The sequence below is a fragment of the Camponotus floridanus genome, unplaced genomic scaffold (assembly GCF_003227725.1).
Source record: "Camponotus floridanus strain SB8 unplaced genomic scaffold, Cflo_v7.5 scaffold20, whole genome shotgun sequence".
Taxonomy (NCBI): Eukaryota; Metazoa; Arthropoda; class Insecta; order Hymenoptera; family Formicidae; genus Camponotus; species Camponotus floridanus.
This window is the reverse complement of record NW_020229326.1, coordinates 382,844-401,282: the sequence shown is the minus strand read 5'-3', so window position 1 is coordinate 401,282 and position 18,439 is coordinate 382,844. Positions and strand designations below refer to the sequence as shown.

Below are 18,439 nucleotides of genomic sequence, written 5' to 3'. Positions count from 1 at the left end.
ATTGTTAAAAATAATACACTGAGCGTTAAAAAGGCATTAACAGCGAAAATTGCGATTTTAATTTAATCAGAGAAAATTTTTTTCACATACGAGATGGTGACAGTTCAATTTCAGTTTGTCTGAGGACGATTCTCGATTGCCTCTCTTGAGTTACGATCTGTATCACGCGTTTGTGTAATAGATTGAGCTCTCGAAAATGTGACAGATAAAATCAACACTTGTATATCGAAATTTCCGGATAAGATAGATTAAATTATCTCTTAATATCTCCTAATCTTTTAAAGAGAGAGAGGAAGAGAAGGAGATATGTTTGTTACATGTTTTTTTAATTCTCTTATTTTCTCGTTCGAGAGGCGATGATTTCAATTTTAAATTCTCGCTAAAACGCTTAGTGGCGCAGGTTTCCGAGGAATTCCGTGATGCATTATTAGCGAAATTGCAAAGAGAGCGAGAGTTAACTTACCGCGAAGCGATCTTCGCTCGACATTCCTTGTTTCCGCCTGACTCACTTACACGCGACAGCAAGGCCATGCCAAAAGCGGCGATCTTGGCTGTATTGAAATACATTCGCGAGGTGTTTCCGAGATGGAGAATGTAAATGCGACATGTGAGAGGTTGCTCGTATAGCGTGCTGTCGGGGAAAAAATTTATCTGCATCTTCCGACTTCTTTTCTATCGTCGTTTTTCTATTAAGAAGAAGAAGAAAAAAATCGCTTCGAGTTAATAACGATGTTTGTAATTAACAGTAAATGCGATGTCGAGAAGTTATATAAACACCTGTTCTTTATCGATATGCGTCTGATAAAGTAACAGGTATTTTTTTTTCTAAAAAAAAAAGACTTACACAATTCTAATTCATACATATTAATATCGCAGCGTGTTAATTGCACATCTGTTCAGGCAAGATTTCTGCTCTTGAATCTTATTCTACTTATTTTTCTTTGGGACTGACAATGAGATTGCACAGAAATGGAAGATCTGAAGCTAGTCCCCTTAAAGTAAGACCGATGTAAAATTAATGAAAAAAAGCGTATATTTCTTCATTATCCTTTTTTTACAGAAATCCAATTAATATATAGCAAATATCGCAAGGCCCGTCAGATTCTCACTTTGAGTAGCTCTGGGGGAAGTAAAATTTCGTTCTAATAAAATATACAAGCGTGTCTGGATCCGAACGGTGTTGCGCGCCTCTGTCAGACGACGGAAACTGCACGAGGTGAGGGCGAGGAAGGGGCGAGGCGCGGAAGGGGGGCTCTGTGCGGAAAGAGAAAGAGAGCGAGAATGCGAGAAGAGAGAACGCTGGGCATTCTTGCGTAACGCGCACGCGTGCGACGTGGGTGTATGTAGATCTAAGTAGCGAAAGGTCATCTCCGTTTAATAGTTGCCGATCGCGCATGCAGACCCAATCGGATCTCGTCGGATCGGATGACTAATTCGCCGGGGCCCATCGGGCTCGGCGCGTGCATCTCTCGCTGCGCAGTAAAAGTTGCAGCTGACGAGCCCGCGCTCTTTGACATTGAGCGCATCCGAATCTCCGACTCTCCTCGCCGTCATTCCTATTTCCATTCTCGAGTCTGTCAATACAAAACAAGATCGTGCATCGGGAAAGGAGTGAACCGCGTTACGCAACCGCGATGGCATTCGACGCACTGAGAAAAAAAAATCTGCTTGTATTAATTAGAATTCTGGTAGATTTAACCAGTGTCTGTTGGAAAATGGACGAACCAGAATTCTTGTAGAAATTATCAGGTGAATCTGATTTCTTTCTATTAAATTTACCAAATTTTCTGGTTAATAATATTAAACCCGCCAGCACCAAGTCGTCTAAAATTTTTTCCATCTAATCTCAAAAGTCTGTTTAAATATTTTGAATTCCAACACGATTATTGCATAAATCCAAATTATTGAATAAATTATTTTCACTTCAGTTTGTTAGAAATTAAACAGTGATGTAAGAAGAGGATCCAGCTCAAACACACACAATCAGAGAGCTAGCGTCCTCTTTCTGGCACTACTGCTCGTAAGAGAAAAAAAATATACTTTGGATTTAATGTTAATACTAGTTCTTTATATACATTTCATGGCAAATATTGAATACGAGTTAAGTTAAGAATGGCAGGCAAAGAAATTAATGTAATAAGAAATTTTATAGATCCAAGCAGAAAATACTAACCAAATCCTTATAGTAAAATCTATTAAACGTTCTAGTTATAAAAAATTGAGTCTTATCATGATAACTAGAAATTCTTGTTTGATTTAACCAAAATGCCTTCAATCATATACGTCTTGTTGGTACAATCAAACGAATTTTCTCAGTGCGAGATACATTTTTTCTCAGTGAAGAAAAAAAGGACGACTTTGCCAGACTCGAGAGATTGTACATTTTTGTCTAAATATAAATTTAACAAGAGAGGAAAGATTCTTTATATGCATATTAATTAGTTAAATATACGCTTTTTGTTTGATCGAGTAGGAAATTAAGGAGCGCATCAGAGCTCGTTCGATTTAAAATTGTTTATACCTCGCACGTGCATTTTCTCGAGAAATCGAATGGAAATTCTATTCGCGCGAAACTACGCAGAACGCTTGGGAACTCGCGCTATTTCTAATCTTCCGAGAGGAAAGTAGAAGCGGAGGATTATCATCGCGCATCGGGGCATGTACCCCCCCGTCTGGGGATAATGTACGTTTATAACGTAATCGTGATATACGGCGGAACGACCAACGAAAGCATACACAGCCTCGTAGGACGGTAATTACAATTTGTGAGAACGCGAGCGCGCTTATCCGGTGATTTGCGCGGCTTGCAGCAGAAGCGAGGTTTACCTGCGTGTAAAGCGTAGTCCTTTTACATGTAATCAAATTACTCGTTTTTGCGCGATTTATGCAATCCGAGCGTCGGCACTTTTTTCCGACGTGCGCGACGAAATCCGCCGACATTTCGCATAAAATTGTGGAGCAGCGTCTTCGGATCGGGGTTTGAGACCGATATCATTTCGCTGAGCTCAGATTTCGATGCTGCGGATGGAGACGAAAGAATGATCTCTAGTAGAATTCGTCAGAGTTATGTCACTTTTAAACTCTTGCGCTTTTACTCCTCGAGTTAAATGAGCACGTCGAGGGAGATGTCAAACAAAACGTGGATCTCCATTTTTCTCATTTCATACACGTATGTATAACTTTCGAGAGAATCTTGACAAATATTTTAAACAAACATTATTTCTTTGCATCGATTTTCGAAAGAAAATTTAAAATTTCTCATTAGTTTTCGCATACTTATATTCGTCTGTGTCGCAATGAATGGAGCATCGGTGATATAACTGTGGAATATAATCAAATTAAAAGCATAATGTTAATGGAACGCTTTTAATTATGCTTTTAATTACGCTTTTAATTATGCTTTTAATTATGTGTTGCAAAACTCTGTTAATAATCCACCGAAAGCGACGTAGCCTTTCCCGATACGTCGTAAAAATGACCGAAATGCTATCTGTCGTGGTATTTAAATCACTTTTAAAATATCAAACGGATGGCCGGGAGTATCTTTGGCAGCGATCTCTCTGTCGGGGCGCAGGACAAGAGTGCCCTTTGGATTACACGACGGTAAAGGCGACGTCTCGTCCGTTTGAGAGAAACGATCGTGCGCACGTTACGTAAGAGAACGCGGTGCGGAGAAGCTCGTGGCATAAAGGCCGATTCACACGCGCACGCACACGTCTTCGTATGCGTGATGATGCGAAATCGGCGTAAAAGAATAAACGGGAGTAATGCTGGGATTACGCAAAGTCAGCGAAGAAGCGAATTAAATCGCGAGTGCTCGCGAATGATGAATTGTGATTGGGAGAAAGAAGGGATTCCGTTGTCCGAGATCAGAAGCCGACTCGAAATTCCACCGAATCCATCGGAGATCTTTTTTTTGCGAGGATAATTTATTTATCATCGACCAGGATTTATGTGCGTTCATTTCTTCGCAATTTTATTGCGCAATCTTGAGAAAAAATACTTTCCCCTCGAATGTCGCATCCGTGAACGAATCTTGTTCCTCTGAAAATACTGGTCGAGCAAGTAAGAAAAAGGAGGCGCTTTATCAAAGAATAATAATATGCGTCTCCGGAAACTATCATTATGAAACAGGTGTAATTAAGTACCACACACTCGCGCTGGCGAGCATATTTTTTTCTTTAGATAAATATGCAATAGCTAATATCTCGCAGTTGGCGAGCGCAAAAATGGTATCGGGAAGAGGAGGATCCCACGGTCACCGTGGTGACCTTGACGATTCACTCGGTCGAATTTTTCATCGATAAATTGGCAACCAAAATAATGCATTCGTCTGCCCCCAACGATCCCGTGAAACACTGGAAGCCTCACGCAGAAGAATAAAACGGCGCACGCGTACACCGAGTCTGCCCTTCAGATTCACAATGATGGAGCACGTCTATTAGAGGAGGCGATTGTTCTTATATAATGAATGGATCATGTAACTAGCCGCTTCGCGGACTCGCTTCGGGGAGCGGAGAAAAAAAGAGAGAGAGAGAGAGAGACGCCTTTGCGCTCGCATGCACACACATTCATACATACATCCACGTGCAGCATGAAACGCATACACTTACACGAGCTCACACAAGGCCGTGTCGCGTGCATCGCGTGTACCTGATGGCGCGTGTGTGTGTTTGTGCACGCGCATGTACCAGTTAGAGCTACTCGGTGCGGTAAGTGCAGCTGAAAAGGCTTTTTACTTTCTGGCCTTGAACGAAATGTATCCGGTGACTCGACGACAGCGAGCGCCGATCGAGCGCGGGGAACTTTTGTTCTCGCTCTCCCCCGTGTGAGAAACAGGTCCACCGCCGCCCTGACCGCGTTGCTGCTATTTTTGGCACCCCCATTTTCTTCTATCCGTAATGGCTGATCGGCCAGTGGGTCGATCGATTCATCCGCGAACGAAGTTCCGCGTCTCCAATTACGAGTGGTACACTGTCGTGTGTCGAAAGGCAGCGAGTGGTAACGATCAGCCGTGATTGATATGGACCTAGAGGAGAGATGCTGATCCCTTAAATTCAGGAACGTGGATTCAGGATGTGTCTGTTTCCGAGACTCGAGTTTAGCGATGAAAAAGTCTGTTCGCCGTTACTTGCGAGAGAAGTAAGGTTTTTCTCTTGTCGTCGCTTTTCGTGACACAAATACTTGTGTGTTAATAGGACGCGAGAGAAGAAAATTGGACGTGATAACATTAAGTGTAGTATTTAATTTTTCCTCAGGTTCCTAGATTGTGACTGCATGTCGTTCTATTTCTCTCTCTCTTTCTCTTCCTCTCGGAATATTATACTATAATCGAGAATAAATTGCTGATTACGCGACGTATGACGTATAATTGACGATCATTTGCGTGCAATATCGAGATACGCGAATGAACTAAATCGATTTCTTGTCTATCACTTTTATCCCGACAACAAATGTCAGACTAAAAAATTCACACGGTAAAATTTACAACACGAACACGTACACGTGTACATTTCCGGTTAAGGACGCGCTCGTCAATCCCTTCCGGACAGTAACGCGGCGTTGTTCAGCAACGGTTCCATGTCGCAAGTTGCGAAAGGGCAGCCTTTTAGAGAAACGAGGAAGAACGGCGCACACAGAAGGAGGCGAGGATGCCGGAGAGAGAGCACGTCACAGTCGACGGAGCGATGCGCAAGAGGGAGAGCGTGAGAGACCAGGTGGAAAATGGTGATTCGAAATCGAGGAAAGGTGTGAGTCACCTCACTCGGTTTCACGGGGTGTCATAACCCTGCCCCCCAGGAGCCGGCGCGTTTTCGTTCCTGAGACGCGGAATATAATATAATGTGCGCGCATTTACGGGAAGTCAGCGAACCACGAAGCTATTCTTGGACGATGGAAACATACGCGATATCGAATCGATTGTCCGAGAATCGAACGAGAACTGGTTCGCCAGTAGTTCGAAAGTAGGCGCGGATTCTTCTTGTTATTTTCCACCAAATTGGAGATCAATCTCGTGAATAAAAATTGGTATTTGAAGGAAAGATGAGTTTTTCTAGAAAAAAGAAATTCATTTTATTTTATTTTCCTAATTTTAATTATCTTGTTTTAAATAAGTTTATTTTATTTTATTTTCCTAATTTTAATTATCTTGTTTTAAAGAATTTTATTTTATTTTAATTGTTTTAATAGTTATAAGTACGGATTTATTGACATTTGTGTTTTCATTCTTTTATTTCTGATAAAGTTACGTAATTTTCTTTGAAAGGATTGTAATCGTTCTATCTGCTCGTTAATAAAATGATTTGAAAATACTATTGAATCATTTCTTTCGTTTATCGATTTCTTAGTTGAATTTGATCTTTTGCTAAAAAAAGTTTAAGAAGACATTCAAATTATTTTTTATTTAGCTTTTTAATTCTGAGTATGTTTTAATTTGACAAAATTAATTGATAAATAAAATTTTATCATTAACTTAGACTCATTATTTTTGGAAATCCGAAGTTTTAATTTAAATTGAAATTTTAAGAATTATCAACACAATAAACATTATTAATTTGACTTTTTTGTATCTTTATTTCGTATCGTTGGGCGATACTTTTGCTCTGGAGCAAAAAGAATGTCTCTCTCGTAAAATTCGCAAGAAGAAATACCTGGCATTTCTCTTCGCTTAATGTATCGTGAAAGACCGATGTCGCGGATCATCACCGCGCTGTTTTCGAAAAACTTTGCTCTGGGCTTAAACGACTGCGATCTGCGGTGCAGAATCGTTTCTCCATGGGATGTTGCTTAGTGTTCCAAACGAGTGAATACCGATGGTACGAGTATATACGAGCGCGGTACAATGAGACCGCGAAACACACAGCCTATCCAGACTAGCGAAACGTAATTGGGTTCACAAAAAATAGAGCGGAAACGCCTGGGCCCCATTACAGGTCCCCGTAACGAGTTCTCTCTCCGCGTTGCTCAATCCGTGCTGGTCGGCTTGAGCCGCGGTTTGAGCCGCCTCACCTTAATCAGCGTTGTCACGATCTGTGTGTTTTTTTTTACAGCAAACAGCCGTACAAATCCGTAATTTCTGAAAACCACGAGAGAAAGATATCGAGCATTGAAACAATCGATCGCGTGCTACAAAAACCATGTACTCGTCAGTAAAGTGATCTGAAAACATCACTGACGTCGCTTCTTCCGTTTATCTACTCCTTGATTAACATTGATTAAATTCGAGTTCTCCTAAAAAGAAAAGTTTAATAGTTTAATACTCAAATTTCACATATCGTCATCTTATAATTCTAAATCTTGGTATGATTTATTCAAAATTTTTTGACAAATATAAAATTTTATTTTATTTAAATCCTAAAAAATTAACCATTAAATTACCATTGAAGCCTGAAGCTTTTAATTGGAATTGAAATATTAAGAATGATCAATCTGCCACAAAGGATCGATTCAAAGTCGATGGCGGAATTAATAGGCTAGAATCTAGAGGTATCCATAAAATTTTGAAAAGTCGCGTTACGCAACTGGGTTTAACGAACCGCTCATTTCCTACGATTAAATTCGAGTGTTCTCCTAAAAAGAAAAGTTTAATAGGACACTCAAATTTCACATATCGTCATCTTATAATTCTAAATCTTGGTATAATTTATTCAAAATTTTTTGATAAATATAAGATTTCATTTTATTTTATTTAAATCCTAAAAAATATTATTATGAAAGCCCGAAGCTTTTAATTGGAATTGAAATATTAAGAATGATCAATCTGCCACAAATCGATCGATTCAAAGTCGAGGGAGGAATTAATAGGCTAGAATTTAAAAGTATCCATAAAATTTTGAAAAATCGCGTTACGCAACTGAGTTTAACGAACCGCTCATTTCCTACGATTAAGCGCGCATTTTTTTCAACAGCGCGTGATCTTTTTCTCCCGCCCTCGCGCTCAGCCCCTCCGGTGTCTCGCGCTTTAATTTCCAGCCTCGACATTTGCGTAACCCAGTTTCGCCATTGTTCGATTCAATGGTAGATCGTAACGTCCGCCATCCGGATAGGAGATTATAATGCTCGCGTGTACCGTGCATCGTCGCCTCATATATATGTGCACGCGCGTACAATCAAACCCTCTAACCGAAAGGAAAGTACGCTCACGCACACGTGCGTGATGTAGGGTGATGCGTATGTGGCATACGCATACATCCAAACGATATCCACGCGATAAACGAGCGGCAACGTTGGCCGATCCGCCCGGTAGAGGTTTACGAATTTGTCGACTTTCTCCTCTTATCTGAGGTCCCGACCTCAGAAACCTCCGCCCCCGCGCCAGTTTTATATCGCGATATACTATATGTTTCCTCCTCTTTCCGTCCTCACTGCCGGCATATTACAAATTCGGTCTCGAATGAATCATCGTGAGCGATGACGACAGCGCGACACGTTTGATGTAAATGGTGTCAGTTTTTGACGTGTAGAGAAAGCAATTGTTGTTTGACAATGCACCGGAGTTTCGCCTCAAAATTTGAAGTAAAACACCAGGATTGATCTAATTTTTATAAAATTTAATCAATGATTAATGTTTCTAAATTTTTTCAAAATTCAGTTTCACTTTTATAGTCTTCTAATTTCCTATTGTATACTGTTAATTGGGCCGTATTTAGTGAACGGCATGAACTGGAATAAATATACAAAAGTAAAATGGATATATCACGTAATTTTGATAATTTTAGATAAACACGCAGTTGTATGTTAAATAACAATCGCATACATTGCAACAATTATTTAAAAGAGAATAATTACTTAATCGTACGCTATGCTCGTCACGCTATGCTCAAGAAATATTTCAGTTTTCATTAAATAATAGAAAGTTATTCAAAAGGATATTATTATTTTTAATTTTTAATTGAAAGAAAAGGTAAATACTAAAATATATTACGTTTTTTTTTGTTGATATACATGGGTTTATTATTTATGTATAATGCAATAATACTTAATAAAATTATCATTGTTTAAGTGCATCATAAAGTGATCATCTTTGCAGCAATTGTTTTTTTAAATTAAAATGTATTTCATAATCAAGTATCTTGTAGTTTTTATTATTGTATATTAAAATTTCTCTCTCGTAGTATTTCGCAAAGTATCAACTGACGTTAAGATGAGATCTCATATGGCTTACCGGCACCGAATATCGGAGTACTCGGTTTTAGAGGCAGTTTTGTTCTCGGCGCAGCAGAGCACAGCACACACAAGAGCGAAAGGTGCGGCTTGACTGGTAAAAGCGCGCCATTTCAACTCTACCTTCTTTGAGTAGTATGTTTTTTATATCGCGACATACAAATATAATTAATAAAATATAAAATAAATTTTCAAATAAATAAAAATGGAGATAAAAATGGAGATAAAGTCAGACGGCTAGAGAAAGATGGCAAATTTAATGGCAACTTTTACCTGATCTCATCTGACAGATGGATCTTGATTGGCAACCCCAACAACACGCATGTCTGAAAAAAAACATTCTCCACATTTTTAAATATCTTTAAAACACTGTAATGCTCTCTGAGCAAACTTGAGATCCATAATTTCGCTAAATTCAATTGAAACCAAGTGGATACTGGAAGAGGTGACGTAGTTCTTTGATTTCGTCTTGATATCAAGAACAAAGTGCGATTGACGTAAGACTTGAAATTGGTGAATTGAAATTCCTGTGGTGCAGGAAAGGTCCTTACACCGACTTTCCGGTGGACTTTGTATAAGGATCAATTTTTGGCATCCGAATCACGCTCATCAGTTGCGCTGCCATCGGACTGATGCGCGCTAAGACACTCGATGTGGCACACATACTTAGTGTTTCTCCCCTTACGCTTCAACCGCGGCAGGCAGTGGGTATAACACTCCGTCCAGTCATTTGTTACGTCCATGGCAAGGCGCGCGCGCGCGCGCTCGGCACGAGACCCTGCCCGGCAACTCTTCAAGGCCCAAATAGAAGAAGAAAGAAGAACGTGAGCGCGTAAGCGCGAACGTAATCCGGCCGGCCAAGCACGGATCGACCCTGAACTTCAGCCGCTACTTACTAGCATTAACCAGCAGCTGCGGCAGCGGTGTCCAGCAATGATTACCTTATTTAGCGATTTTCTCCGTGTATCACGCTGGCGAGACGTCACTTGTGTATGCGAGCGAGCGCGCGGATGGCCGTCGTAACTCTTACCCGAAGGACTCGCCTTCTCCTCTCTTTAGATAGCTTCTTTTTTTTTTAGTCTCTCTTTTGAAGATAATTATCAGCATCGTGATACATCCTCGTGATATAGCGCGACACTCGCACGCGAAGATCTCATTACGAAATACTTCTCTTTTGGTTTATCGTACACCTCGTCGCAGGATGAAAAAAAGTTAAGATTAATCTGTCTTTTTTTATCTCTTTAATTTTTTTTTTCATACCGATCTTTTTATTTCGCAATATTAATAAGATGATCGAATGATTTAAAAGCCGGCTAGCGACGTATCGTTCTCCATTGACAGTCTATGTTGCGTACCAAGGTTTCCAGCGAAATTATTTTCTTATGCAAGCACAGATGCCAGGCGGATGTAAATTTTTCAGTTACGTAACGGCGGCGCTTTATGACGTCTAATATGAAAGGAATTCACTCCGATGAGGCGTTATCTAAGAATGAATAGACGGTGGAGCCCGGCTGCGAATCTATACGCATGCTTAATGTCAATTGGCTCGGAGAACCCACTCTACGTTACTTTCGACGATTTAGTATTTCACGATGGATCGTCTTCGTAATTCTTATCCAAGGCCTTTCCTTTCGAATTTGATCGGACAATCGATTGAAGGTCATGGCAGCGCGAGATGTGCTCTTAGATTATGCTACATACCATTACATCTTGCCGCTCTATAATTTTCAATTGCACATTTACATAATTTATACCTGTTCGTACAAACAACAATATAAGATTATTTCCTCGCGAGTATCGTTTGTACGTTAAACTAGAAAAATATAACGATAGATATATCCTTCTTATATGTTTTGTTTACTCTTTCTCTCTTTCTCTCTCGGAAATATCATAGAAATGAAAGTTTGTGGGTAGCTGGCCGAATGTATTTTTTTCAATGTGATTACACATACTTTGACATTGCGGAATTTGTCGATGTTTATGGCGTTGGTTTCATAATATTAGTTATACTTCTGGCTCCTTGAGAGAATGAACCGTCGTGAAACCGAACTTTCTCTCTCCGGGCTTCCCTTGAGAAACCGAAGGAATGCTCGATCAGCCGTTAATTCTCAATTCTTAGCCGTGGCCGCATTAAACTGTTGCAAATCTTAGGATACGGATGAATGGGATACTTCTTGCGCGATCGTTATCGTATTAGTCAGATATTTTCTCAACGATTTACTGTTACACGATCATGTTGTAATAACAACCTATTAATTTGTTTTTGAAATAACAGCTAATTAGGGGCGAATTATCGATTCATTAATGACACGATGATAGGAAATTCTAAAGCGAGCCGAATTCTGTGGCAAAATAAGTAAGAAGTTCTTTACATTAACGGATAATTAATTGATTTTTCTCAGCAATAGGGGACAGGTTCATAAATTATTTAGCTTTGAAAATTATACGATTACGTCTCAATTTATTACGTAACTATTAAGTATATTATTAATATGAAAATATGATGAAATTGTGGACTTCTGCTCGACATTTATTGCGCTATAATTAGCAGTCAAGTGTAATAAATGCGATAAAAATTTTATAAAGAAGATATATATATATATATATATTTCGATTCGGTTAATAATATATGAAGTATTAATTTTTTATAAACATGTCCTTGTAAACTATCAGGATAATTACGAATATGATTAAATATATTCGATAGATGAGTAAAAAAGAATGCGTGAGAGGTTTGAATTATCTGTCTAACTAGATAATTGGCACTATTAAACATGTTTGACGTGGTCAACCGAGAGCTGCGTAGATGTAAGAGAAACGTGAGAAACATGATCTTGTGACACGTCAGTGTCTCTTCCGTCGTTTCTTAAGAGAACCAAGACACGAAAGGAGGAAATTAGTGTAACGAAGCTGTCTTCGTAGCACGCGAGGCGGCAAAACCGCTTATTGGGTTAAGGACGCGGGATGAACTTTTTATAACATAATTTCACTTACGCGAAAAAAAAAATTATGATTTCATCTTTTTTTACTAAGAAGTAAATCTATTCGTTTGTCCTAATTATTTGGGTGATGTATAACATATTTAACAGATTTTAAGTTGATGTGGAAGACAAATTCTTCGAGGCAAATGAATATTAATACTTTTTATTCTTATTTCAGACGATGTATACTGACGGTCTCCTGACCCTCCACTATGGGAAACATCCAGCGACCTTGGCCGCAGAGGTCGGGGCCTGGTACAGCGGGGACCGTCACGTGGACGTAACCCTGGCATGCGACGATGGGTCCGTCGTGAAGGCCCATCGCGTCGTTTTGGCAGCGGCGAGTCCCCTTTTAGCTAGTCTACTTCGGAATCCTGTTCTGGACCATGTGGTTCACTTGTCTGGCGTCCGAAAGACTCAATTGAATCATTTGTTGGAGTTTTTGTACAACGGAGAAGCGCTGATACCGGTACGAATTTTACAATTCTAGAAAGAGAAAAATTATTCGCATGCAACGTAACCCTGTTAAGAAAAATATTAGGTTACCTGAAATAAAGCGGAAACTTAATAAGAGAATCTTTTTTGCTGTTTAGTCGACAGAGCTTACACCGTTGAAGGAGCTTTTCGAGCTTCTACAAATTAATTCGGAGCTATTTGGGCCGAATCAACCTCAAACTTCTAGTAATTCTGATCCCGAAAGAATATCGACTCCACAGCCTTCAGAAGGGCAAGAGAGTTCCAGTTATGAATCCCAATATGATGGCAGGTTGGTGATACGTTTTACGTTTTATCAAGTTTGCGAAAATAAAAAAGAATATAGTATCAAACTTTTCTCTATTATTAGAATTAATTGAGAAACAAATGTTTAAATAAATGTCTTTTTTTAAAAAAAGTTGCGACTTTTATAAAACAAAATAATTATAACAATAATTAAACAGTCTTTTTCAGTCTTTATTCTATTTCTTGAATTTTTTGAGCAATGAGTTATTTAATATATCATTTTATTATATAATTCTTTTGAAATTGTTATTTTAATGATACTGTTTTTCTATGCTTTATATCATTTAATATTTTATCACGTTTATAAATAAATCTAATGTATCTCTCTAAACTTGTATGTAATGTACATGTAATATCAGATGATTATGTTGTATTATAAAATATCATGTCTTTCAGACAGTCCAATAATCTCGCGGACTGTTGCTCGGTTCTTATTAAAACGGAAGGCTGCGAGGAGGAGCCGGAAGTGGATGTGGAAGGTGTGGAAGGCGAGAGTCTTCTTATGGACAACAGAGAGAGCAACATAGAAGCTCCTAGAAGAAGGGATAGCTCCGATCCTGTTAATTTGAGTCTCAATTCCGGCGCTTCCGTCACGAGCGACGGCTCGCATGATGTACACAGGTCAGGCTTATACACACGCACACATTGATCCTAGTATTACGCAACAGTCCTATCGTTTTCAATGCTAGCGTATGAAGCTATCGTAGTCGTTTCATAAGGTACAAAGAATTGACGGAAATTGTTGAAAACGATTTGACTTGGTCGCAGGCCTGAGAAGCAGATATTCGAAAGGCGAGAATCTCTCGAGGAAGCCGAAGAGAGGAAGCGACAGCTGGTGGCGCGGTTGGCTCTAGGTTTAGAAGCCGGGAAGAGGAAACCTGAGGAGATACCGATCCCACCTGCGGAGGCGTACGTCGTGACGCCTCATCGCAAGCGAAGGCCAGGTTTCCACAACGCTCCCGCGCAAAATCCTGCCTTCGTACCCTTCAATCCTGGCTTCGAAACGCCCAGGAGATTGCAGGCGCCACATCAGCTAAGCGTTTCGGCACCACCGTACCTGGTAAGCTACGCGCCACTGTACCCGGTAAGCTACGCTTAACATTTATTATTTTTTTATACATATATATCTTAATCAGTGTTAACCATATCTTCAAGAAACTCGTGATTGATTAGCTTCTCCAATAATAAATTCGGTGTTCTTTCATACTGAATCGTTACAATCTTTATTTCAAGACGCAGACATGATAAGAGATATCATTCGTCAATAGACGAAATTGTGATTCGTTATCACGTGCTCGCGAGATGCTTACTCCAGTTCATATAAAAGCTCTTCAAATCCGCAATTTCTCCGTCATTAACAAGTGGCAATTGTGCAGCAGGATAGGTCGGCGACATCGCCGTCACATCGACCGCCGAGCGCCGATCCGGCGTCGGCGGCGGCCCTGGAGCCACCCTGGGGTACCTGGGCCATGCCACCCACCCGAGCACCACCGCCGCCGCCGTCGACGGACGACCCGCCCAAGTCCACCCCCGTACGTGAATACCGGTGCAGCTACTGCGGCAAGCAATTCGGCATGTCGTGGAACCTGAAGACTCACCTGCGAGTGCACACGGGCGAGAAACCATTCGCGTGTAGACTCTGCGTTGCCATGTTCAAGCAGAAGGCGCATCTGCTGAAGCATCTCTGCTCGGTGCATCGTGGCGTGATAGCTGCTCCGGACAATACGTTCTCGTGCTGCTTCTGCTCGTCGTCCAACTTCGTCAATCTGCAGGATCTCATCAGGCATCTCTCGGGGCCGCACAATAATCTACTGCTCAGCAGAAATCTACATCGCGAGTACAATCACGAATAGCGACAAGATCAAAGGCCATCCGGTGCTGAGGAGTGTTCCTCGAGCGCTCAATGATGAATCCCTGGAGCAGGCTTCTCGACGCTCCTAGGATTTTTATTTCATGACGCGATCGAGACACTCGACTTTTATTCGGATTATTTGAAAAGTTACGGGCTGTGATATCCATAAAATTATCACTCAGGAATCTTTTTTAAATTATTGTACAAAAAATTTACAGTTTAAAAATGGATGCGAGATCTTTACATTTTGAGAAATAATTTCTTTTTTCTAAAACTTTTTATCATACCGTCAAAAAAGCAACGAAAACTTAATTTACAGATTAATTTTGGATAGTCCAGCCACAGAGTTATTTTGATCTGTGAATATAATAAAGAATAATATGTGCCTTCATTCACAAGTAAAGTGCGGAAGGCAAGAACAAGAGCGATTTATATCCAAAAACTATTTTATCACAAAGATTCATACAAGAATTTATTTCTAAATTATTCTAAATTATTTCTAATTTATTATTAAATATTATAATTTGCTTTCCTTTATTGGATACTGTCATGAATTACACTTGAAAGTTTAGGAACGCACAAATTTTTTCCTTTGAAAATAATATTTATAAAATTGTGCCGTTGTCTTAACGAAGAAATGTACACCAGATATTATGCCCTATCACATAAAATCAATTTTTGATATATTCAAGGTGCATTATTTATAGATATTCGTGCATCGTAATGCTTAATTACTCAAAGAAATAATAGTATATTTCTTAAATAATAATATATTTCAAAGAAATATAATATTTCTCTTTACATGTATATATTTATACATATTTTACATCATTAATATTAATCAATATTAAAGAGACAAGAAAAAGAATTGTATAATTTTTAACTATCAAAACACAGCAATCAGATTTATAAAATATCATTTGTTATATATTACGCAATTAGAGCATAAAAAACATATTATATTATACTGTATATTATACTGTATAATATATATGTAGCTATAATATATTATAAATTAATATAATAAATTTCTATTAGAGAGAATTTATATATTAATTAATGATAATATGTGTATTAATAAATGATATTGTTATAGATTTTTTTTCTTACATATATAATTTATACAGTTCTCAAAATTATTAAGTTTTCTTCGAGAGTTTTTTATATCTATTGATATTAGGTATAAAAACCACTCTTGCATGAAAATTTAAGTACACATTTTTGGAGCGTTAAACAGCACGTTGCCATCTACTCAAGTAATTAACACTCACGATACACAAATATCTGCATGCAATGCTCACGCTTTAAGTATGCCAAACATTGGTAGAACCTTTTAAGACATAAATTGTATCTGGTGTACGTACAGAACTTTTTTCGGTTCAGATAAATTTGCGTGTAATATCTAATATTTATGTAATATTTGAAGAAAGACGCAGATGAAAAATTATGCATTTTCTTCGAAGACGAACGGCACGCAGCACCGGAGAAGCGCCTTTGAAGAATAACGAGAATAAAAAGTCGATTTTACACAAATGAAAAGAAAAATCTTCTCGATACTAAGGTCGCTCGATTGCGACTTTTCAGAAAGTATCTCATCGTTACGCATAAGCAATAAGTTTGATAAGATACCTTTGTTAATGCTCGACGTCGTCCGTACATGTCGAACACGATCGTCGAACATAATCTGGAAACAGTACAAGAATAATGATGAACGAACACGGGGGTCAATTATTATCACGCGCCAAATCTTGACGAGCTTGTAGGAACGAAGCGCCGTCTCTTTGTCGCGTCTTGTTTGTTGTTATTTTATTTTAATCGCGCACGTGGCATCCGGAAAGACGTCCCGTTTTACCTCAGCTCGCGTGCGACACTAATCTCACGATGTAAATAATGTTAAATAGGAGCGGAAAATGAGAGACGGACTAGAATTTATTTATTTCACACTTATCGCAAAGGGACCAACCGACTTTCCACCGATTTCTGTCTTAGGTAGATCTTAGGTGTCCTGCCCACCAATCGCCTTCAACTAACTGCTCGTACGTAGTTGGTCGCTGTACGGTTTTGATCGCGAACATACACGAAAGTATCTCGTCGGTATCTCGTCATGCTGAAACGGTATAAATAAAGAGAAATGGGAAATCACGAAACGAGAAGGGGAAAGCACGACGAGGGAAGAAAATATTATGGGCGAACACGAATCGGAAGACACGTTTACGATGTTTATAAATTATTGATGCAATTTATTGTAATATCTAGTAAACGTCGACGTTGTGTTAATACTCTGTCTTCTAAAGTCCCGTCTTCCACATCGTTGTCTCTTTCCATATCCTCTTCATATCCTGATTCACGGTTTTACCCTTCGGTAACTCAGCGACTCGAGTGCCTTGTCAAATGGGTCCAAATTGGTCGATTGGGCAGTGATTTCATGTGTTCATAGTCTTAAGGGACGTAGACGTTTAAGATGACGATAATGAGCTCGCTTAGAAAATGAAAAAATGTTAATGAGTTCACGTACAAGATTTTAAGATTTATTCGAGTTAATTCAACTTTTCGTTAAGGCTAGTTAGATCGTTGTAAGTAGCTTTCTTCTCTCTATAATTTCATTTTTGTTTGACGCAGGACGTCATATTTTTTTTTCTTTCTTCTCTAGGTAGGCATTATATTACCTAAGGTGCCTTGAAGAAGGGCCTCGGCCTCTTTTTTGCTCCTTAAAAGTTTGTAAAACCACCTCGATGATACTCGAAAATGTGACTTTAAAGGACGAGAAAAAATGAATTGGTCGATTAACGAGAGAGACATACCTGAAAACTTATTATTTTCAATGTGAATACACATTCCATATATGTGCATATATACGAAAGTATAAAGACTACTTTTAATGCAGCAATTGATCGAATCGTAATTGTGAGGAATTGCAAAATGAGCAAGATACCGAGATACGTGTATTATAAATCTAAAAATTGAAGGAATCTAAAAATTAAAATAATTGTTCTCTAGCGAAGTGTAAGCACTTCGATACGCTCACACCAAAGACATTTTCCACAAAAATTGTCAAATAAGATTAGTTACACAGCAAATGCAATTTTAGTTTTTAAAGCAATACGCGACATTTTGGACAAGATTTTTTATACCTAAGTTTTAAACGGCGCGCACACAATTGTACTTGAAAGATATTACAATCTTAATATATACTTAACTGCATAGATACGTTATCGATTACAACGCGGAGATTAACAAAGTAGGAATGTAAAAGAACGCTTAATATTGATGTATGCTAATGACAGTAAATTTATCTCTCAACTGAATTTTAAGTAATAAAATAGTCGTGTCTAGGTAAAAATTACGCAAAGATGTAAATTTTTCGTTTCGTCTCAGAGTCATATCTTATCTGTCAAACAAAGCGCGGGAAACACGATCGCGATCGAAGTTGCTGTTTATTCTTGTAAAATAAAAAAAAAATCGCAATCGTTCGGGATGGAAACCAATCGATCGGTATGTCTTCTTTATTCTACCGTTTTTTTCCGTCATCACGACGAATATATCGTGACGAAGACGCGTATGTACATCGTAATGGAGCAGAAAGCGAGGTTAGAGGGGTGGTGTGCGCTCTCGCAAAGCCAAGCAGACAATGGCCAGCACAAAACACAGTGAACGTAATGTGATA

General features: G+C 38.9%; 1 protein-coding gene across 4 annotated transcripts in view; it reads left to right on the top strand.

Annotated features, from left to right (window-relative positions):
- LOC105250575 (transcription factor Ken 2) overlaps positions 1-15,260 on the top strand; it is a 32,478-nt gene extending 17,218 nt beyond the window's left edge. Inside the window, exons 2-6 of one of the 4 annotated variants that reach the window (XM_025408309.1) lie at positions 12,322-12,612; positions 12,737-12,909; positions 13,320-13,544; positions 13,692-13,983; positions 14,303-15,260. In XM_025408309.1, coding sequence (XP_025264094.1) covers positions 12,325-12,612; positions 12,737-12,909; positions 13,320-13,544; positions 13,692-13,983; positions 14,303-14,776 — 1,452 coding nt within the window. In that variant the 5' untranslated portion in view covers positions 12,322-12,324 and the 3' untranslated portion in view covers positions 14,777-15,260. Of the gene's footprint in view, positions 1-12,321; positions 12,613-12,736; positions 12,910-13,319; positions 13,545-13,691; positions 14,008-14,299 lie in introns of all 4 variants that reach the window. The other 3 variants (XM_025408306.1, XM_025408305.1, XM_025408308.1) reach the window with 3 other exon arrangements.
- Positions 15,261-18,439: the final 3,179 nt, after the last annotated feature.